This window comes from Epinephelus fuscoguttatus, linkage group LG4 (genome assembly GCF_011397635.1).
Source record: "Epinephelus fuscoguttatus linkage group LG4, E.fuscoguttatus.final_Chr_v1".
NCBI classification, from domain to species: Eukaryota; Metazoa; Chordata; class Actinopteri; order Perciformes; family Serranidae; genus Epinephelus; species Epinephelus fuscoguttatus.
The window spans coordinates 17,363,012-17,386,094 of record NC_064755.1 but is presented as its reverse complement, the minus strand read 5'-3'; the positions used below and the strand labels follow the sequence as shown (position 1 = coordinate 17,386,094).

The 23,083-nt window shown below is 41.6% G+C and overlaps 1 protein-coding gene across 23 annotated transcripts in view; it reads right to left on the bottom strand.

The window, feature by feature from the left end:
• Positions 1-23,083, bottom strand: part of ptprjb.1 (protein tyrosine phosphatase receptor type Jb, tandem duplicate 1) — a 52,091-nt gene that overhangs the window by 13,205 nt on the left and 15,803 nt on the right. For 2 of the 23 annotated variants that reach the window (XR_007449152.1, XM_049573901.1), the window contains exons 2-12: positions 12,139-12,160; positions 11,714-11,902; positions 11,236-11,502; positions 10,018-10,278; positions 4,708-4,965; positions 4,289-4,549; positions 2,409-2,669; positions 1,948-2,220; positions 1,263-1,529; positions 909-1,172; positions 101-364 (exon numbers count right to left, since the gene is read on the bottom strand). Coding sequence is in view for 1 of the 23 variants with exons in the window: in XM_049573901.1 (XP_049429858.1) it covers positions 101-364; positions 909-1,172; positions 1,263-1,529; positions 1,948-2,220; positions 2,409-2,669; positions 4,289-4,549; positions 4,708-4,965; positions 10,018-10,278; positions 11,236-11,502; positions 11,714-11,902; positions 12,139-12,160 (2,587 nt within the window). In the remaining 22 variants the exon portion in view is untranslated. Of the gene's footprint in view, positions 1-100; positions 365-908; positions 1,173-1,262; positions 1,530-1,947; positions 2,221-2,408; positions 2,670-4,288; positions 4,550-4,707; positions 4,966-5,216; positions 5,478-5,660; positions 5,922-7,140; positions 7,402-7,584; positions 7,846-8,975; positions 9,237-9,419; positions 9,681-10,017; positions 10,427-11,235; positions 11,503-11,713; positions 11,903-12,138; positions 12,161-23,083 lie in introns of those variants that run through there. The other 21 variants (XR_007449131.1, XR_007449136.1, XR_007449133.1 and 18 more) reach the window with 21 other exon arrangements.

Here is a 23,083-nt window from a genome sequence, read left to right as displayed (position 1 = left end):
TAAATGCTACGGGTATTTACATAGAGTACATACAGTACATATATATACATATATATATATATATATATATATGTAGTATGCAAGTTTATAAGTAACTCACAAGTTGCATTGCAAACTTCTGAGCTGTTAGTTTCAAAAGGTCCACTTTTGGTGACCACTTTTGCACAGTAAAGCACTCCTGGTGTCAGATTCAGAAACAGTTTGTCCACAGTAGCGTTGCTCAGGCCTGTGTCACTGTCCACGACCTGTGTATCTTTGTACAGCAGGACAGTGTAGGAGGCCACTTGCCCAGCTGCTTGTGTCCAGCTAACCAACATGGTAGTTGTGTTTCCTATGGCTGTGATGATAGAAACTGCTTCAGGCCCTGTAAATAAACAAATAAATCTTATGTATTATACATGTAGAAATCCCTTAGTTTAAGCTCTGTCTGAACACATTAAACTAACCTGAGGAGATACTCCACCTGGTTGGGTCACAACTGAATAATTGTAATACAATTTTGTTTCCTATACACCATAAAAAATAATTTGAAAGAATTATTTCTGGCAGTTAATATGAAAAATTCCTGAAATACATTTTCTAAACCTGTAATTTTTCCACTTTTAACACGTAATTTCACACCTCAAATTTGGCACTAGTGCAATTTTACACATGAAACTCAGTTTGAAGGAGGTGGCTGTACCTTGGCTGGACTTTGACATAATAATAGTATCACCATTCAAACTTACATGTATGCTGTTTTACAGTCTTTCAAAAAATGGCTAACTTTGGATGAGTAATTGCACAGTCGATAAATGTAATCAAGTTCTCAGTTAGTACATGACGTTTTGATATTTCTTTGGGTGGTGCTACGGACAATGACAATGTTTTATACATAAAATCACATTTCAAAAGCTTTGAAGACGTACTTGTGTGAGTTGATATGCTCTCCACTGTGGACCGGACCCCTTCTACAACTGTAAACACGTCAAAAGTGTACAGTTCTCCAGGGCTCAGATCAACAAAGGTGTAAGTGTCATTTTTCGTTGAATAATTCTTCAACACCCTGGCGTCCTGGAACGCTATCACCAGGTAGGAGTAGGATGGCTTATGATCACTTTGTCTGAGCCACGTCAGCTGGATGGCCGTTGTGTTCACATCCTCCACTGTGAGTTCAGTCACTGCGTTGGGCACTGCAGCAAATACAGCAGGGGATTACGTAAGACCAAAGACCACAACAGAAAAACATTTCCGTGGTATCCTTTAACATTTTAATGCCTTACTTGTGTAGCTGAATGTCTGCTCCACCGTGGATTCACTTCCTGTTGCTGCTATTGTCGTGACTTTGACGTCATATCTAGTTCCTGGCTCCAGGTTGGGCACATCAGCGCTGTTATTGCTGACTGTTTTGTTAAACGGTGTCCCTGCAGTACTGTAGGTTTGAACCAAGTATTTGTAATACGGCTGGACTCCCTGTGGGTCTGACCATTTCACTACTATCGAGGTGTTGGATTGAGGGCTAGCTTCGAGGTTCAACACAGGGTTGGGAACTAGAAAAATGAAAAACAAGGGAAACTGTTACTAAAGAACAGAGATTCACGTCACTTATGACATATTTTTAATATATGTCATACTATATACAGTAATATTAATCAGATAAAACAATGGGTTAATGTGCAAATATTGTACAACTACAACATGAATTTAGTCATTCCAATCAACAGAAACAATTTTACGCAGTGGCGGACCTTCCTATAGGAGACATAGGCAGCCACCTAGGGCACCACCCAGAGGGGGACATCCAACATGCAACAAAAAGTGCAAAATAAAAATAAATAAAATAATAATAGCAAATAAATAAATAATAATAATAATAATAATAAAATAAAATATTTTTTTTAGGGGGGCTCGAATGTGCTAGATCTGGCACTGTCTCTATGTCGTTTGGTTTCTCCCTGTTGTACTTACGGGTGAAAGCAGAATTATGAACCAGACTGCTCTTTAAACTCTGGGGTCCGACTGTTTGCACAGTTATATTGTAGGAGGTTCCAGAAGACAGTGAGGACAACTCTGTGTTATTGACTAAGGAGCTTTCCGTCTGTATTGCGCCACCCTCAGGCTGGAAGGTGATAATGTAGCTGGTGTCTGGAGCACCCTCCATCAAAGCAGGAGTCGCCCACCGCAGATGGAGTGAAGAGTTTGTCCTCTGACTGATGATGATGGGACCAGGAGGTGTGGGCTCTAAGGGGAATGATGCACACTTATTACTTCCTGTCGCCATCCATGTCTGATCGGTTTAAATGGTTTAAACTCATTTAAATAAACTAAATCCACTTAAGAAACATTATTAGAAGTATAACTGTTACATCGGGCTGCACAAGACCCAACAACAAAATCATAACAGCAACAGTAGAAGGTGTTGAACTTACCAGTGGCAAATGAAGTCGGATCAGACACCTCCATGAAGTTTCCAGCTACAGAGGTCACTGTGATGGAATAGATTCTCCCGGGATGTAAACCAGTGAGGTGGGCTGTGTTGACAGATGTTTTGTTGCTATACAGATATGCCAGTCCCTCATTTGATATGTTCACTACATAGTGATCGACCCTCCCTTCACGTAAAGTCCAGCTGATGCTCAGGTAATTGGTTCCTCGTGCTGTAATGCTGATGTTCTCAGGCTTTTCAGGCTCTGTGTAATAAAGACGTAAAAGACGGTTTTGTTCTCTTGTCATTGGATTGTGAAAAAAAACATAATATCCATTTATGACATGTCACATCTTAAAATGGTACAATAGAAATAAAATACATATATTTGCTATAAATGCCTATTTAATCAATGAAAAATGACAAATGTTGCAACCTGATCAATATATTATTAATATCCCAGAACTATACCTCCAATCTAGTGTTTTAAAGAGGTTCCAACATTCAGACGGGGAAACACAAACAGCACTGACATTATAATAACTCAAATTACTAGAAATGTTTCCCTTGCAAGATGACAAACAATTTCTTATCAAAGTACTTAGCTATCAAGTTTCTGTTGCTCAAGTAATTAATCAAATAACTAATAGTTGCAGTTGATTAATTGATTAGTGATTGATTATTATTAATCACCAATTAATTTGATAATCAATTAATAGCTATGAGTATTTTTTAAGACTTTTCAAGCATCTTAAGTGTGAATAGTTTCTAGTTTCTTTGCTCGAAAATGGATGGCAGTAAACTGATTATCTTTGGGTTGTGGACAAAGGAACACATTTAAGGACATCCTGATTGACTCATTCATTCATTCATTCATTCATTCATTCATTCTTTCATTTTCCATAACCACTTATCCTGTTAGGGGTGGAGAGGGTGCTGGAGCCTATCCCAGCTGACAGTGGGCGAGAGGAAGGGTACAGGTCGCCAAACTATCACAGGGCTGACACACAGAGACAGACAACTATTCACGCACACCTAAGGGCAATTTAGAGTCACCATGCATGTCTTTAGAATGTGGGAGGAAGCCTGGAGAAAGTACATGGAGAAAGCCCACGCTGACACAGGGAGAACATGCAAACTCCCCACAGACGGGCTTCACCACCCTGGATGGGTGCTAACCACTGCACCACTATGTCGCCATCTTATTTTCACAATTTTCTGACATTTTTAAGCCCAAACAGCAAATCAGTTCATCAAGAGATGATGAAGATATATATGTAATATTAACATTTATATTTATTCTTTTATAAGATAAAAACGATTGGTAATACATATATCATACATTTAGACTGGTTTATACCTGTACGTCATGGTTAACTGGTAATTTATATTATATACTAAGATGTGTTTCTGTAAAATATATATTTTGTACTTACTCTTATATACACATGTTTTTTTAGTGTAACAAAGTTAAAATCACTCAATGACTCATGGAGAATGGGTGGGATTTGATAAGTTCATATTTCCTCCCACTCCTTTTCATTTATAGGTAGTATATGAACAATTAATAACTGGTTTATTACACACTATAATGCAGTTGTAAGCTGCTATAAGTGTTAACTGATAAATGTGGTGACAGCTATATCTCCTTCTGTGGGCACCCAGGTAAATGCTGGTGTATAAACAGATAATGAATAAGGTATATTGGTGGCAATAATATTAAATATATCCTTATAGGTGGAGTTCTTTCTGCTTACTGTTTCTGCTACTGTTTTGGTGACTTTAAACCATAAAGAAGTTTGCTGAATCTTGTTACTTTTGCAGGTACAAACACTTTATCACACAAACACAACACAACATTAAATAAAATAAGGATAGACCTACCAGTGAAGGTAGTTTTAAGAGTTCCTTCTCCAATGTTTGAGGGATTTACAGCAACAGCAGCCACTGTAATGTTGTATTGGTATCCGGGCTCTAAACTATTGATAGTAAAGGAGGTGTCAGTAGTGGTGTTATTAGGAGTGTCTCCTCCTGCAGTCCACTGAACTATGTATGAAGTAGCATTGCCCTCTGGTTGAATCCAGTCCAGAGACACAGACGATTTTGTGACTTCAGTAATGGAGAGATTCCTGACTTTATCAGGTTCTGTGAATGTAAAAAAAACACATGATGAAGGGAATACAAACAATAAAATATGTTGTGTAAAGAGTTTTAGAGCACCAATGGGAATGTGTAAATGGGAAACATTTATCATTATTGTGCATTTTAATTAGGAGATGTTCAATACAGAAAGGTTGACTTACTTGTGACTACAGTGGATGTGTACCCCTCTCCGTCTGTGTGATTGTCTCTCGCTATGGCAATGACTGTGATTGTGTAGCGAGTACCAGCGAGCAGGTCTGATAGCACAGCAGAGGTACTGTGTGTGAATCGGCTCATCGTTGCTCCACCATTATGCCACTTCACCTTGTACATGAACACCTCACCAGGAGGTGAGGTCCAGGTCAGAGAGATGGAGGATGTGTTTGTAGAGTAATCAAATCTTACAATTTTACCAGGTCCTAAAGCAAAAAGGAGACGGTAGAAAGAGCAAAGTAAAACATTAAAATAAGAACACAAAGAGTTAATAAACTAGACGTCCTCATGCAGAGGAAAGCATTCATGTAAAAATCAAGCAACATCATCAGCAAGAGTGTTAAATCGTTAGCGGTTCAGAGCCTGAACCCAGATCCAGCACAAACACTTCTGCACCAGTTAAAAATTCCGCAGTCTTCTCCAGCTGATGTTTTCAGCACATTTAATGCTTACTTACTTGTGTATTTAGAAACAGCTTTACTCCGTCCTGCAGTACTGCCGTCACCTGCCACTGCAGTGACACTTATTTCATACTGAACACCAGCAGTCAGGTCAGTGATGTTTATATGTGTTTCAGTCACATTGTCACTGTCAGTTACATTTCCACCAGTCCACTGAACTCTATAGAAAGAGCTCTCTCCCACTGGTTCAGTCCAGGTCAGAAACACAGAGGACGTTGTGATCTGAGTGACAGTCAGGTTCCTGACTACTTCAGGCTCTGTGAGAACAGAGAGGTGAACGCAATGGAGAAAAGATGACAGTGAAACATAAGTTATCCATGATAAAGCACAAGAATAACTTCATCAGAAAAACACACAGTCAAGTTTAAGTCCCAGTTATTCAGTTTATCTGGAGGGTAACCTGAACTGACTATAATGGGCACACACAGTGGACATCTTACTTGTATACAGTGAAACTGTCTTTGCCTCTCCAAAAGTTTTCCCATCTCCAGCCACTGTAGTGACAGTAAAGGTGTACTGCTCTCCTGCAGTCAGCTCAGTGATGTTTGTGTATGTTTCATTCACGGTATCACTCTGATTCAAATTTCCACCAGTCCACTGAACTCTATAGAAAGAGCTCTCTCCCACTGGTTCAGTCCAGGTCAGAAACACAGAGGACGTTGTGATCTGAGTGACAGTCAGGTTCCTGACTACTTCAGGCTCTGTGAGGAGACAGGTGTTACATGGGGAAATAAAGAGCTTAAAAAACTGTTTAATTGCACAAATGTGTGATCCAGTCAAAGTCACAAAAACAAAAGTGCAAACAGAGCCATGCTGCATTATCAAGCTTCTTCCATGCAGCTGAAAGTTCATCGAGCATCCTCAAGTTGTTATTATTGACTGTATAAAAGAAGTGGTCGAGCCCTCTGGGTCTAAAAAAAAGAGGCCAAATCAGAAATGCCTTAAACCTGCACTCTTTCCAGTGGTTAGCAGAGGGCGACTCCACTGGTTGCAAAAAGAAATCTGATAGTATACAATTCAATGGTCCTGCTTCTTACTTGATTTAGTACCTCTGTAAACACCTTCCTAATGACTTCGTGTTCTCAGTTGCTGGTTTAAAATCTTCTTCAATACAACATGATGTTCAATGTGTAAATTATGGTCCCATTTAGAGCAAAACAGATGATAAAGCAGGATATGCTTCAGGGCACGGCTACTTTGTGACTGACGAGTCGCTACCACAGCAACCTGTGAGTCAGGATGGAGGCACAGCAATGCATAACCTCCCCAGCTCAATCCTCTGGTCCAAATATGGTCACGACTGGCTCCAAAGAAACAAAGATGGCAACTGCCAAAATGACAAACTCGAGGCTTCAAAATGATCGTCACAAACCAATGGCTGACATCACAGTGGCTAAGGTCCCCTCTTATACAGTATGGCTGTTGCACTTCTAAAGACTGACACCTAGTGTCCTCTTTAACTAGTGACCAAAGCCCCTCATCTGACTTTCTGATAGGTTACCTTCTGATAGAACAGAGTAACAGCAGTTTGACATAAAGACCTCCCTGGATCACTGAACCTCTCACCCTAAAAAATGAGACAAGACACCGTGACAGAAAATCCTCATTTCAACCGTTGGCCTCATTCTTGTCTCAACAGGGTTTGTGGCCAAAGCTGATTAGCAAAAACAGAAAACAATCCAGACCTTTGCTCCACAGGTGAGCTCTCTTATCATCACCATGGTCCACTACAACAACAGCATCATTGTAGCTGATACCCAAACCAGGGGTCAACCACTTGCTATTCTACATTTGGACTTTTCTTATAGTACCCTCAGAGTTTCATCCTGCCTGTGATCACTGCACACAGTCTTCTCCCACAGGTGTCTTCAGCAGACTCTCACTACCTGACAGTATCAACCACATTTAATGCTTACTTACTTGTGTATTTAGAAACAGCTTCACTCCATCCTGCGGTACTGCCATCACCTGCCACTGCAGTGACACTTATTTCATACTGAACACCAGCAGTCAGGTTAGTAATGTTTATATGTGTTTCAGTCACATTGTCACTGTCAGTTACATTTCCACCAGTCCACTGAACTCTATAGAAAGAGCTCTCTCCCACTGGTTCAGTCCAGGTCAGAAACACAGAGGATGTTGTGGTCTGAGTGACAGTCAGGTTCCTGACTACTTCAGGCTCTGTGAGAACAGAGAGGTGAATGCAATGGAGAAAAGATGACAGCGAAACATAAGTTATCCATGATAAAGCACAAGAATAACTTCATTAGAAAAACACACAGTCAAGTTTAAGTCCCAGTTATTCAGTTTATCTGGAGGGTAACCTGAACTGACTATAATGGGCACACACAGTGGACATCTTACTTGTATACAGTGAAACTGTCTTTGCCTCTCCAAAAGTTTTCCCATCTCCAGCCACTGTAGTGACAGTAAAGGTGTACTGCTCTCCTGCAGTCAGCTCAGTGATGTTTGTGTATGTTTCATTCACAGTAACACTCTGATTCAAATTTCCACCAGTCCACTGAACTCTATAGAAAGAGCTCTCTCCCACTGGTTCAGTCCAGGTCAGAAACACAGAGGACGTTGTGATCTGAGTGACAGTCAGGTTCCTGACTACTTCAGGCTCTGTGAGGAGACAGGTGTTACATGGGGAAATAAAGAGCTTAAAAAACTGTTTAATTGCACAAATGTGTGATCCAGTCAAAGTCACAAAAACAAAAGTGCAAACAGAGCCATGCTGCATTATCAAGCTTCTTCCATGCAGCTGAAAGTTCATCGAGCATCCTCACGTTGTTATTATTGACTGTATAAAAGAAGTGGTCGAGCCCTCTGGGTCTAAAAAAAAGAGGCCAAATCAGAAATGCCTTAAACCTGCACTCTTTCCAGTGGTTAGCAGAGGGCGACTCCACTGGTTGCAAAAAGAAATCTGATAGTATACAATTCAATGGTCCTGCTTCTTACTTGATTTAGTACCTCTGTAAACACCTTCCTAATGACTTCGTGTTCTCAGTTGCTGGTTTAAAATCTTCTTCAATACAACATGATGTTCAATGTGTAAATTATGGTCCCATTTAGAGCAAAACAGATGATAAAGCACCTCCCCAGCTCAATCCTCTGGTCCAAATATGGTCACGACTGGCTCCAAAGAAACAAAGATGGCAACTGCCAAAATGACAAACTCGAGGCTTCAAAATGATCGTCACAAACCAATGGCTGACATCACAGTGGCTAAGGTCCCCTCTTATACAGTATGGCTGTTGCACTTCTAAAGACTGACACCTAGTGTCCTCTTTAACTAGTGACCAAAGCCCCTCATCTGACTTTCTGATAGGTTACCTTCTGATAGAACAGAGTAACAGCAGTTTGACATAAAGACCTCCCTGGATCACTGAACCTCTCACCCTAAAAAATGAGACAAGACACTGTGAGAGAAAACCCTCATTTCAACCGTTGGCCTCATTCTTGTCTCAACAGGGTTTGTGGCCAAAGCTGATTAGCAAAAACAGAAAACAATCCAGACCTTTGCTCCACAGGTGAGCTCTCTTATCATCACCATGGTCCACTACAACAACAGCATCATTGTAGCTGATACCCAAACCAGGGGTCAACCACTTGCTATTCTACATTTGGACTTTTCTTATAGTACCCTCAGAGTTTCATCCTGCCTGTGATCACTGCACACAGTCTTCTCCCACAGGTGTCTTCAGCAGACTCTCACTACCTGACAGTATCAACCACATTTAATGCTTACTTACTTGTGTATTTAGAAACAGCTTCACTCCGTCCTGCGGTACTGCCATCACCTGCCACTGCAGTGACACTTATTTCATACTGAACACCAGCGGTCAGGTTAGTAATGTTTATATGTGTTTCAGTCACATTGTCACTGTCAGTTACATTTCCACCAGTCCACTGAACTCTATAGAAAGAGCTCTCTCCCACTGGTTCAGTCCAGGTCAGAAACACAGAGGATGTTGTGGTCTGAGTGACAGTCAGGTTCCTGACTACTTCAGGCTCTGTGAGAACAGAGAGGTGAACGCAATGGAGAAAAGATGACAGTGAAACATAAGTTATCCATGATAAAGCACAAGAATAACTTCATCAGAAAAACACACAGTCAAGTTTAAGTCCCAGTTATTCAGTTTATATGGAGGGTAACCTGAACTGACTATAATGGGCACACACAGTGGACATCTTACTTGTATACAGTGAAACTGTCTTTGCCTCTCCAAAAGTTTTCCCATCTCCAGCCACTGTAGTGACAGTAAAGGTGTACTGCTCTCCTGCAGTCAGCTCAGTGATGTTTGTGTATGTTTCATTCACGGTATCACTCTGATTCAAATTTCCACCAGTCCACTGAACTCTATAGAAAGAGCTCTCTCCCACTGGTTCAGTCCAGGTCAGAAACACAGAGGACGTTGTGATCTGAGTGACAGTCAGGTTCCTGACTACCTCAGGCCCTGTAAAGGGGGAGGTGTTATATGGGGAAATAAAGAGGTTTTGAGATGTTATCGCACAAATTCTTCATCCAGTCAAAGTCGCAATAGAAACAGTTCAACAAAAGCCATGTTGCCTCATCAACATTATCAAGCTGCTTCCATGTAGCTAAAAGTTCATCTAGCATCTTTGTGTTGTCATACACCCTTAAGGCCAACACCTGGCATCATCTTTAATAAGCAAATCCCCTCAGACACAAAGACTTGGATCACTTTTTTTGCAAAATCTGATGCGTAAAAACAGAAAATAATCCAGACTCTTACTACCTGACAGTATCAACCACATTTAATGCTTACTTACTCGTGTATTTAGAAACAGCTTTACTCCGTCCTGCGGTACTGCCGTCACCTGCCACTGCAGTGACATTTATTTCATACTGAACACCAGCAGTCAGGTTAGTAATGTTTTTATGTGTTTCAGTCACATTGTCACTGTCAGTTACATTTCCATCAGTCCACTGTACTCTATAGAAAGATCTGTTTCCCTCTGGTTCAGTCCACAACAGAGATATAGAGGACGTTGTGATCTGAGTGACAGTGAGGTTCCTGACTACTTCAGGCTCTGTGGGTGCCAGATAAATACAGAATGAGGGGGAAAAAAAACACATTTAGAGCCAACGAAAACACTACTTACTGTGGCAGGTACAAAACCTAAACCCTGTGTCGACGTTCAAAAGTTTTTTTCATGACAGGAAAGCACACTTACCCATCTGAAAAGATACAAACGTCAAAAAGCTGTAATGCCAAACCAAACACAAAATTACTTGTGACTGAGGTGCATGTGTAACTGTCTCCTTCTGTGCAACTGTCTCCTGCAACAGCAATTACTGTGATTGTGCAGCGTGTACCAGGGATCAGGTATGAAGGCACAGCAAAGGTACTGTATCTGTACAAGTCAGTGCAAGGTTCACACACATTTTCACATTGACAACATTTCCATGACTTTTCAAGGACCCATAATAAAAATTAAAAAAAAAAAAAATGGTTTTCTTGCCCCACTCAAAGGGCATTTTAAAACATACATTCAAACTCTATTAAAACATAATTTCAGCTCACTGGAATACATGAAGAAAAAGACAGAACGCCGTAGAAAGAGACATACATGTCACATATCGACACATATTGGAGCAACGTTATTTCAACAGCTACAGAAAATAAATTTGCAATATGTTACATGACTTGGAAGATTATCCACAAAGATCACTTTAATAGTTTCATTAGACACAACAAAAATTTCAATGATTTTTACTAATTCCATGACTTTTCCAGGCCTGGAATATGTGATTGTGAAATTCCATGACTTTTCCAGGTTTTCCATAACCAAGGGAACCCTGTTAGTTTAACGGTGATGTGCCTGTTGATTTAAAAACACTACCACACAGAGGATGTTGCAATTTCAAGGACAGTGAGATTCCCAACCCATGTCTTCACACTTTCAATTCCTCTGCCATACAGAGCTTCACATTCAGAATTTTATCTGCTATCTTACAATGTAAACCAAAATTAAACGTGTACTTACTTGTGTACTGAGAAACATTGCTTTCTTCTCCTTCAGACCGGCCATCATCTGCCACTGCAACTACACTTATGTCATACTGGACCCCAGCAGTCAGGCCAGTGATATTCATGTTTGTTTCATTGACACTGGCATTCCTGTTAGTTGTTCCATCAGTCCACCGTACTTTGTAGGAAGAGCTGTTTCCCTCTGGTTTAGTCCACATCACAAATATAGAGGATGTTGTGATGACAGTTTCATTGACAGCAAGGTGCATGACTTGTCCAGGCTCTGTGAGTGAGAGAGAAGTTGGTGATGGAAAGAATTCATATTTTATGCTCTTATCGTTCATCATTAGTGTAGCACAGTATTGTCATCTCTGTATTTGATATCTGTCGTTTATTCATACTGACACAGGCAAGCTCGATTTGCAGCAATACTGTAGGTTCTTTCCTGTGTTGTAGACATGATCAGGGTCTGAAATGTAAATAAACACACTCACTTGTTGTGGCCGTTATGCAGCAGTTGAAACACTTAAGGAAGATTTGATAGACCGCTCCAGGGATCAAACCAGTTATCGAACCGTCTCCAAAGATATTGTTCCCAATGGAGAAGTTACAGCTTTGTATGGATTCAAACTCGACTGTTGTTGTCGTTAATGTCATTGTTTCATTGCTTTCACATTCTCCACCTAAGAGACATAGGAAGAAGAAAAGCAGGACCAACAACAAGAAAAAAGCACCCAATAAATTAAAAAAACTACATTTCTCCAGATATATTGACAAGGGTGATGTATTTAACAAGCTTATATTACATTTTTAAAAAACAATATTTTGCGAGAATTTGTATTTATATGAAGAAATACAGACAAATTGACAGAAATGTAGCACATACAACAAAATAAGGAAACAGCATGCGTGTACTTACTGTCACATTCTGCTTTGGAGACCTGTCGAGAGAGACAAGAAAAGTAAATGATTTTGCACCAGCAGAGGTCAGTGTTGAGTTTAAAACAGCCTCAGAGCATCAACTAGAAACTTCACCACCTGTTCAATGTCACAGGACATCACTTCATGTGGCAACAACTCATAGTAAAATCTTGCAGACTTTATATTAACTACAGTTTAACAGGTGATGTGGCCACAGTTTCTAAAACTCCAGTCTTTTGTAAGCTGGTCCTCCCAGTGAAACAACATGTGATGCATGTTTCCCAACATGACGCTGCTTCAGGAATCAAATTCTGGTGGGCAAATATTGTATTAATATTATCAAACCCCTATACCCTCGAAACACCAAGCACTGATTATCAAAAAGTGTCAAAGTTGGTATCGAGTGCTTGGTCAAAGGTTTAGTTTACATGGAGTACTGGGAGTGCCATTAAAAAAAAAAAAAATCTGTGAAAGAATAAGAAAATATATTTAGAAATATAAAGAGAAATAAATATAAAAGAAAGAAAGAAAGAAAGAAAGAAAGAAAGAAATAACAATAAGACATAAGAAATAAAAAAGGGAAAAAAGACAAATAATTAAAAAAAATGTAATAATTATAAGCATTTTCATTTATTTTCACACTTATTTCTGCATTTACCTCTACATTCTTAAAATAATATCTTATTTTTTCCAAACGAATAACTCTATTTTTATTGTATGTTTTTATTTATCATTTTTACATGCAATTTGTTAATTTTTATCTCTTTACTTTCCTTTTTTTCCCCCTATGTGCTTTTCCCTACAGGCACAGATATTGATATTTCTTTAGATATTTCAATGTTAATTCATTTTGTCGGCCCAAAAGTAGTCAAATTGAAGTATATCAAGTCTAAACAGAGAGGAAGCAGTCTAGAAAAGAATCACAATTTGTAAGTAGGCCTATTAAATTAGATAATAGTTTTGTCTCATAAATAATAATAAACTTGTAGTTTATATAGTAGAGCACCTACTATAATAGTAGGTAGTTGCCTCACAGCAAAAGTGTTCCTGGTTCAAACTCCAGGGTGGGGGAGCCCCCTTGTGCAGATTCTGCATGTTCTCCCTGTGTCAGCGTGGGCTTTCTCCAGAAACTCTGGCTTCCTCCCACAGTCCAAAGACATGCAGGATGGGTTAAAGGTCGTATAGCTGTTTCATCAAAACAAATATTAAAAAAAAAAATAATACATGCATAGAATGTCTAGAAAGGTGTAGAATTAAAGTCTATATTTTCCTGAAAAAAATAATTACAGTAGGGGCGTCGGTGGCTTAGTGGTAGAGCAGGCGCCCCATGTACAAGGCTGTTGCCGCAGCGGCCCAGGTTCGACTCTAGCCTGTGGCCCTTTGCTGCATGTCACTCCCTCCCTCTGTCCCCCTTTCACACTTGTCTGTCCTATCAAATAAAGGCTTAAAAATGCCCCAAAAATATCTAAAAAAATAATTACAGTAGAGAAATAATTGTTTTAGAAATTTTGATGGGCCCAAAATATGTCAATATTTGGGTTGCCAGATTGTGATAGCTGCAGAGGTATGGCATCGTTCCAGTGCTATCCGTCTAGCTGACCAACAGAGAAGCAAAACCAGAATCAGCATCGGTTTAGCTTTTGATCGCTGGTGTCAGCTGAAGACAGAAAAAGGGCTAAAAAGCCACGCAGAGGTTGCCGCTTTCCTTCTGGACAGGTAAGCTAATGTTGATAACTAACAAAGCAAGGTTGTAAAAAGATATATCTGCTGAATATATCTAATATCTAGGAAAGTCAAACTAGTAATTGCACTACACCTAGATGAAATATGTTAAGAAAAAGTAAGGATGATGGTTAAGTTCTCTAGAAACAGCGTTTTTGGGACTGATTGTTCCGGTTTTAGAGCTGTCAAATAGTGTTATAAAAAGATATATCTACTGAATATATCAGATGTCTAGTAAAGCCGAACTAGTAATGACACTGCACCTAGATAAAATATGTTAAGAAAAAGTAAGGATGATGGTTAATTTCAGATATTTTAGCAAGTTCTCTAGCAACGGCGTTTTTGGGACGCTGGTTGTAGAGTTGTCAAATAGTGTCGTAAAAATGTAAATCTACTGAATATATCAAATATCTAGTATAGCCGAACTATCATGTTATTATTATTATCAATATTATTGGTGGGAAATTATAACAGAGGAATATATTTGCCATTTTAATATCAAGAACACTTTTTGTGTGTATACAGGACATTGTTGAATCAGGGAATCCGTGTGTCAACCATGACAAACGATCCTAATTGACTAATTACGTTAGCATTAGTGACAAGGAGAGCTAAAAATGCTTTACGGAGATTGTTACAGTGTGTCACAGGGCGCACAAGAGAGGATTCATGATTTATTATTATTATTTTTTAATTACTATACCACAAAGACTCTTCACTTGACATCGCGGTGTCCAGTGTCTGTATCCTATATCTATCACCTTTAATTGGTGACTCTAAATTGGCGGTCAGTGTGAATGCCAGCATCTGTCTTTATGTTTCTGTCCTGTGATAGTTCAATAAGCTCCAGCCCCGCTGCGAACCACAACAGGATAAGCAATTACGGAAAATGAATGCATGAATGAATAGTTAATATAGCTCTAAAGACAGAAAAAAAAGCTTTACTTCCTTCTCAATCATGTAAATGAATACTCCCAAGCTCATTATTATGGGATAAAGTCCCATTGTAACCAATGAAAAGATCATGTTTGCGTGTCAGTTAGTACAAACAAGAAAGTAGATCCTGGTAATACCCAACCACTGCTAATCATTCTGTGGCCTCAGCTAATGGTAAATGTGGGGAACTGTTGATGAAAATGTTCTTCCCCCTTTCTCTGGATAGCTCATCTGTCATGCTCCAAAACAACTACAACAAAACGACTACAAACAAGTGCTGACAGGAAACAATAATATCACTCACTCACACATGTGGACATATAAGTTCAAGTCCACACAACTCCAATTGTGTATTTCTACCATCTGTGTTTCAGGACTAAACACACAGGTAGAATTCAGAATTACTTATTAGCCAAAACTTAATCAGCCCTGAGTCACTGGCTGACATGTTGCCTTTCAGTCTGTTTACCACACAGCTAAACATTAAACACATGGCATCACTGCTCAAACCTGCATCATTCTCTCCGCCACAAAGATAACCGACGGGGTCAATAATTAACTCCTGATAATGAAAGAATAGACTTCACCACAGTACCGCATCATGTGGGATCTAATCAGGTTGTATGCTATTAAATACGTCAGTGTTTGTTACAAAAAAAATCTTCAAACACAATAATCAACTATATGAGTATTCACTTCAGCTGGATGTCACAATAACTATCGTGGCGGAAGGATTTATTAGAAGGTTGCTGCCTTTGTTTTAGTTGGGTGATAAACTATAACAAGCAGCAAAGTGTAAATCTGTTGTATTTTTTTCTCATATTCATAATATACTAACATTTTAAATATTGTGCATCATGTTTTGGCAACATTGGACTTAATTTTAGGCATGCTAATTTGCAACTTTGCATTAGAAATGTTATATGGAATAGAACAGAAGAGAAAAGGCCCAGCAACTCAAACATCGTCAGACCAGGAAACAGAGACCGAAAAGGTCCATTCTGCATCAAAAGTTGCCCATTTTACCCACCAGTCCCTGGAGACTAGTGTCCTCTCCTTAATTTTTCTCTTTCTATTCACAACAGTGACCCTTCCCTTCCTTCCACTCTTCTGGGACTCTATTCTTCTGTCTGAAGTACAGCGGTGCCACAAAGCGGTGCACGAGAAGTTCAAGGGTTCAATACGCTTTGAGGATCTGATTAAGGTGTTTACAGTGTATGAGAAGGTCAGTATAATAGAAAATACTGTGTGCTAAGACACATCATTATAAGTTCAAGAATGGCATACAAATGGAATATAATTCTTGTGTGTGTTTTATCATTCACTCCTGGAAGTCCTCTTGAAACCTTAAACATTAACCAGTCAACCAACCATTACTTCAAATTATCAGATAGTGTGAAAAGACCCTATTGCTCTAGGTGGATTTTTTTACACGAACAGCTTGTATGAGGAAGTATATATCTGCATGACTATACTTCTGCTGTTTGTGCAGAGTGTTACTGTAGCGTGGCTGAGCTTCACACTAACGCCCAGTCAGAGAGATTGTTAATGGGTAAATGGGCGCTTTTCACACTTTATGCAATTTAGTGACACACACTTTACCACCGTAGAAGATGGTTTTTAAGATGCAAAAGTTACCCCACAGCAGTAATGATTGCCACTGACAGTTCAAATGTCCACATTTGTAAAGCTCACTGTCACTTTTTTTTTTATTAACAAATAGGTATCAAAAATGAAATATATCTTCCTTTCAGGACGTGAGAGACGCCTTTGCCTTGCTGCGCTCCTCACTCTTTTTTTATTTACAACTCAGACATGCTCTCACTGCACATAGTATTCCCCTACAGCAAGCTTTATCTGTTCACCCTCTTTATAATTTGGTTGCTACACAAAAAGTTAACAGTGGTTTGGTTTCCAAATTATACTCTTTTTTCCAGAGATTTTCTTATTCTTATTTACCGTTGGATAGGTTATGGAGGAATGATCATCCTGGTTTAGATCCTGATTTTGAGTGGGAGCAGGTGTGGACGAATATCAGGGAGGCTTCCCGCAACCCGAATCACCAACAGATTCATTTTAATTATGTCCATAGAACCTATCTCACCCCACGTAGATTACATGCTATGAAGCTGATAAATGATCTGTCTTGTAGCCTTTGCAATTTGAATTCTCCAGGTACTTTCATTCATATGATGTGGGAGTGCCCACCGGTCGAGCAGTTCTGGGCTAATGTGGCCTCTGTCTGACTTGACATCTGTAACTGTCCCAGTGACTATTCCTGTTCTGTTATTGAACGACTTATCTGGGCTAGGTCTGTCGAGGGCTGCAAGGCGGTTAGTACTAGCTGGTATCACAGCTGCTAAGAAGCTGGTCGCGTTGCGGTGGAAGCCTCCCTACTCTCTTGCCTTCAAACACTGCATTTTCACTTTTTTAGATGTTGTGTTCATGGAGATGTCGACTGCCAGAATCAATGGTGCAAAGGAATTCACCCTGAACCACTGGCGGGTAGCGGCCAACTCACTAAAGGATTTATTAGTATGATCATATCCTGATACTGTCCATTTAATTTTTTGTTCCCTGTATATGTGAGTGTATGGTTGTAGAATCTCCCTCTATACTACTGTGTATGATATCTGGGTTCTGGGTTCTGGGTGGATGGACGGGTGTTGGGAGGGAAGGTTGCACACCTTGTGTTTGTCTTCTTTTTTGCTTGTTTTTCAATTAATGTTGTGGTTTATGTTTTTGGTTAATTTGGCGGCTTTTGTGACCTAAGCAAATATTGCAGATTGGAGATTCTGTATGATATATGGTGCTTGTAATGGATGCTACTGTAGAGTTGAAGGTGTGGTCTAGCTCCTGAGGGGAGTAAAGGGGAGTGCTGAGGATGGTCCTGGCATTGCTTCATGCTCCAGGAAATATATGCTTGCTTTCACCATAGGTTGCTGAATCCAACACTTTTTGTCTTGCATATGATTTTGTATCTGTGTTGGTGTTTCTCTTGTTTTTGTTTTTTTCTGTGGAATGTAAAATATATGCTGTGTTTTGTTAAATTTCAGCTGATCAATAAATAAAAAAAAAATTATCACAAAAAAAGTAACAGTGTGTTAGATTTAATGGCATCTAGCAATGAGGATTGCAGTTGCAAAGTGCAGTTAGCTCAGCTTCACATGCTAAGCTAACTAAACTTCAAAAACACAACCATTGCAAAAGATAACATTACAATTTTAAATAATTTAGATGAGTGTTTAAGATGAAGGAGGTTACTTCCCTAAATGAACCCACAGAAAATTATCACCAAACTCTGCAGTTTTAACGTTAGCTATTAGCCTCTTTTACGTATCAAACCCTGTCATTAGCTTAGCTTGAGATGGTTTGCAAGTTACCCGAACGGTTCACTCTTCCCTCTCCTCAAAACCATTTCCAGTGTAAGCAAGCAGACAATTTCAGCTCCAAGTTTTAATAAACACACTACAGTGTGTATGTAAGAAATGTCCAGCACCAAACTGTAAAAAGACAAGCTACATTAGCTAGCAGGAGAGGCTAACTAGCAAGTCAAACACTTATCAGCTAAAGACCCACATATTTTTCTCAGGAGTTGGTTGAGAGCAAAGCAAAGCAAAGAGGAGAGTAAATACTGGACTTACATTCATCAGGTGGACAGAAAACATGACTCCAAATAAATGGCAAATATTTCTCTGTCTTGGCAGGGTGTGCACAGAGGCAATTGTTTGCTAATATGTTAGCCACACACACCAGCCTTTTGAGGCAGACCTTTTTCAGGACAAACATCTGAATTTGTCGTGACCATACGGTCGTGACACAAAAAGCACAGGTGTGACAATTGATATTAATCATGCCCACACACTTTAAAATCTTATACATAGTGGGTTAACATAATATTTTTTTCTAACATGCCATATAATTTGAACACAACACTTTTGACTGTGAAAGATCTACGAGTTTTTTCATGCGCTCAATAGTTCTCACAAATTTGTTGAAATCTATGTTAGTAAGCACTTCTCCAAGATAATCCATCCACCAGTGTGGCAATATCAAGATGCTGATTAAACAGCATGATTACTACACAGGTGTGCCTTGGGATGGTTACAATTAAAGGCCACTCTGAAGTCTGCAGTTTGATCACAGAACAAAATACCACAAATGTCATGTCAAGTTTTGAGGCTGACTGCAGGAATGACCACCAGAGTTGTTTCCTTTATACTGAATACTCATTTCACTTTCATAAGCCACTTCCAATGCAGTGTTGTGTTACAGTAACGTAACTACTGTTATTGGGTAAAAAGTAGTGTAACGCGTTACTACTGAAAATATGGTAACGGAATGTAGTTACTTTGTCAGTTGGGCACAACGTTACTTTTTCCGGGGACAGATTTGAGGGTGACACTGCCTGTCTGCCTCAGCTGCGCACTAGGCAGGAACTGTGAGCCATGTCAACAGTACAGACAAGAGCGCCAAAATCAAGAATCGTATGAGGAATATGGAAGATACACACGCCTCCTCGGATTATTTTAACGGTTTGTCAACCGAAGACAGGTTAGCTTATTGTAATAAGCTAACAATTAGCAACGGAGTGAGGTTTCCTGACCCGCCTAAGCTACAGTGACATTTTTTTATATCTTGTGGAGAAACCCAGCGTTTATACGCATGAAAAACTCAAGGCATATAAATCCCTTGATGTGTATAATTTTGTACTTTGCGGTCATGTCCAAGATATTGAATACCGGGATTTATCTGATGTTTTTTGTGCTCTACGGACCGAAGTACAGCCGAGCCAGTGACAAGGACACAAAAGAGTAACGTTAACTAATGTACAAGACCTGGACGATTCTGAACAAGTCGACCAACTATATACTGACAGCGAACTGCACTTGTATGGCTGGGTAAGTGTTGTTTAATGTAATGTTAACCTCGCTAGTCAGACCTCAGACGTGGGCAACATACGACCTCGGAACCTCAAAGGAAATCAAAACGACCCCCAAAACATCAATAAAATGCAGCATTGTGTTAACAGAAAACAGAACAATCATAACCTGCCTACCTTCCTGGCGCTGTGTGAACGGCAGCCTGTTGCAGCAGCTCCTATTTTGTGTATTTTAAATTGCTGCTGTGACATTGAAATTTCCCCCCGAGGGATTAATAAAGTACCTACCATACCATACCAGAAGAGAAAATGAATTAATTTATTCGTGCAGGTCTGTAGCTTACTGCAAAGTATGAGTCTGTTACACAAACACAGTCTCACAGTTACACACGTAATAACAGAACAGAAAATGATTTATTCATGAATATGACACTATTTGTTCAAAGATAGTGTCTGTGAATATTAATATTTTCCTCATTCAGTGATGCAGCAGGTCTGGCAAATAGGCTATTAGTAGTAGTAATCTGTCATGTAACAAATTCATGTAGTCTAGTTAACACAAATTAACTCTCACTCTTTAATCTTTATTTTATCACCAAAGTGGTAAATACCAGTGGGAAACTCGGATTTTTTCACATTTAGGAAATGAGATGGGGTTTTACCCAAAGTCAAGCACCATAAAAGTAACGTAAAAGTAACGAGTAACGTAAAAAGTTACTTTTCACAGAGGGTAACTAAGTAAAGTAAGGGATTACTTTTTTTAAGAAGTAACGAGTAACGAGCAAACACTACTTTTTAAAAGTAACTTTCCCAACACTGTTCCAATGTCATTTCAATGACTTTGGCAGTAAATCCAACCAGCCTCACAAGTCGTCTACAATGACAAACTGCTGTCAAGTTAAGACCCTGGTGAGGATGATGAGCATACAGAGAGGCTTGCCTGAGATCGTTTGTTTAGAAATTCTTCAGTTGTGCAAACCAAGTTTTGCATCAGCTATTCGGGTGGCTGGTCCCAGGCAATCAGTAGGTGACAATGCTGGATGTGGAGGTCCTGAGCTGGTGTGGTTACACGTGGTCTTGGTTGGATGTACTGCCAAATTCATAGAAACGACACTGGAGACCGGAGGGTTACCGGGGGCCCCGCCCTGGAGCCAGGCCTGGGGTTGGGGCGAGCACATGGTGGTCAGGCCTTCGCCCATGGGGTCCGGCCGGGCCCAGCCCGAACCGGCTACATGGGCTCGTCCCCCTGCAGGCCCACCACCCGCAGAGGGATCCAGAAGGGTTCAGTGCAATGTGGTTTGGGCAGCAGACCAAGGCGGGGGCCTTGGCGGTCCGATCCTCGGTTACAGAAGTCGGCTCTTGGGACATGGAATGTCACCTCTCTGGCAGGGAAGGAGCCGGAGCTTGTGGAAGAGGTCGGCTAGATACAGTCAGCCTCACCTCGACACATAGTTCCGGCTCTGGAACCCTAGTGCTTGAGAGGGTTGGACTCTCTCCTTCGCTGGAGTTGCTCCAGGTGAGAGGCGGAGGGCCGGGGTGGGCTTTCTGATAGCCCCCAGACTCTCTGCCTGTACATTGGGGTTTACCTCGGTAGACGAAAGGGTTGCTTCCCTGCGCCTTCGGGTCAGGGAACGGGTCCTGACTGTTGTCTGTGCTTATGCACCGAACAACAGTTCAGAGTACCCACCCTTTTTGGAGTCCCTGGGACGGGTGCTGGACAGTGCCCCGACCAGGGACTCCATTGTTCTGTTGGGGGACTTCAACGCTCACGTGGGCAATGACAGCGGGACCTGGAGGGGCGTGATTGGGACGACCGGCCTGCCCGATCTGAACCCGAGTGGTGTTCAGTTACTGGACTACTGTGCGGGGAGCAGTTTGGCCATAACTAACACCATGTTCAAACGTAAGGATGTCCATCGGTGCACGTGGCACCAGGACAGCCTAGGTCGCAGGTCAATGATCGACTTTGTAGTCGTATCATTTGACCTGCGGCCATATGTTCTGGACACTCGAGTGAAGAGAGGAGCAGAGCTGTCAACTGATCACCACCTGGTGGTGAGTTGGATCAGATGGTGGCTGAAGACGCTGCGCAGACCTGGCAGGCCCAAACGAACAGTGAGGGTCTGCTGGGAACGCCTGGCGGAAGAACCTGTCCAGATGATCTTCAACTCCCACCTCCGGGAGAGCTTCGACCGCGTCCCGAGGGCAGAGAGGGACATTGAGTCCGAATGGGCCTTGTTCCGCTCTGCCATTGTCGAGGCGGTGGTTGCGAGCTGTGGCCGCAAGGCCGCTGGGGCCAGTCGTGGCGGTAGGCTGAAGAAGGAGGCCTACAGGGCATGGTTGGTCTGTGGGTCTCCGGAAGCAGCTGACAGGTACCGGCGGGCCAAGCGGAGCGCAGCGGTGGCAGTCGTGGAGGCAAAAACTCCGGCGTGGGAGGAGTTCGGTGAGGCCATGGAGGAAGACTATCGATCGGCTCCAAAGAGGCTCTGGCAAACCGTCTGGCGCCTCAGGGGGGGAAGGCGGCAACTTGCTCACACTGTTTACAGTGGGGGCGGGGAGCTGCTGACGTCAACTGGGGACATTGTCGGGCGGTGGAAGGAATACTTTGAGGAGCTCCTCAATCCCACCAACACGTATTCCAGTGAGGAAACAGAGACGGGGGTCTCGGGGGCGGGTCGTCCAATTTCTGGGGCAGAAGTTGCTGAGGTAGTGAAACAACTCCGAGGTGGCGGAGCCCCGGGGGTGGATGAGATTCGTCCTGGATATCTCAAGGCTCTGGATGTTGTAGGGCTGTCCTGGCTGACACGCCTCTGCAACATTGCGTGGACATCGGGGGCAGTGCCTCTGGAGTGGCAGGCCGGGGTGGTGGTCCCCATTTTCAAGAAAGGGGACCAGAGGGTGTGTTCCAACTACAGGGGGATCACACTCCTCAGCCTACCCGGTAAGGTCTACTCCAGGGTGCTGGAGAAGAGTGTCCGGTCGATAGTTGAACCTCAGATTGAGGAGGAGCAATGTGGTTTTCGTCCCAGACGCGAAACCGTGGACCAGCTCTTTACCCTCGCCAGGGTGCTGGAGGGGGCATGGGAGTTTGCCCAACCAGTCCACATGTGTTTTGTGGATTTGGAGAAGGCTTACGACCGTGTCCCCAGGGACATCCTGTGGGGGGTGCTCCGGGAGTATGGGGTTGGTGGCTCCTTGCTAAGGGCCATCCAGTCCCTGTACTGAAGGAGCATGAGTCTGGTTCGCGTGGCTGGCAGTAAGTCGGACCTGTTCCCGGTGAGGGTTGGACTCCGCCAGGGCTGCCCTTTGTCACCGGTTCTGTTCATAACTTTTATGGACAGAATTTCTAGGCGTAGCCGTGTGGTGGAGGGTGTCAGGTTTGGTGACGGGAGGATCTCGTCCC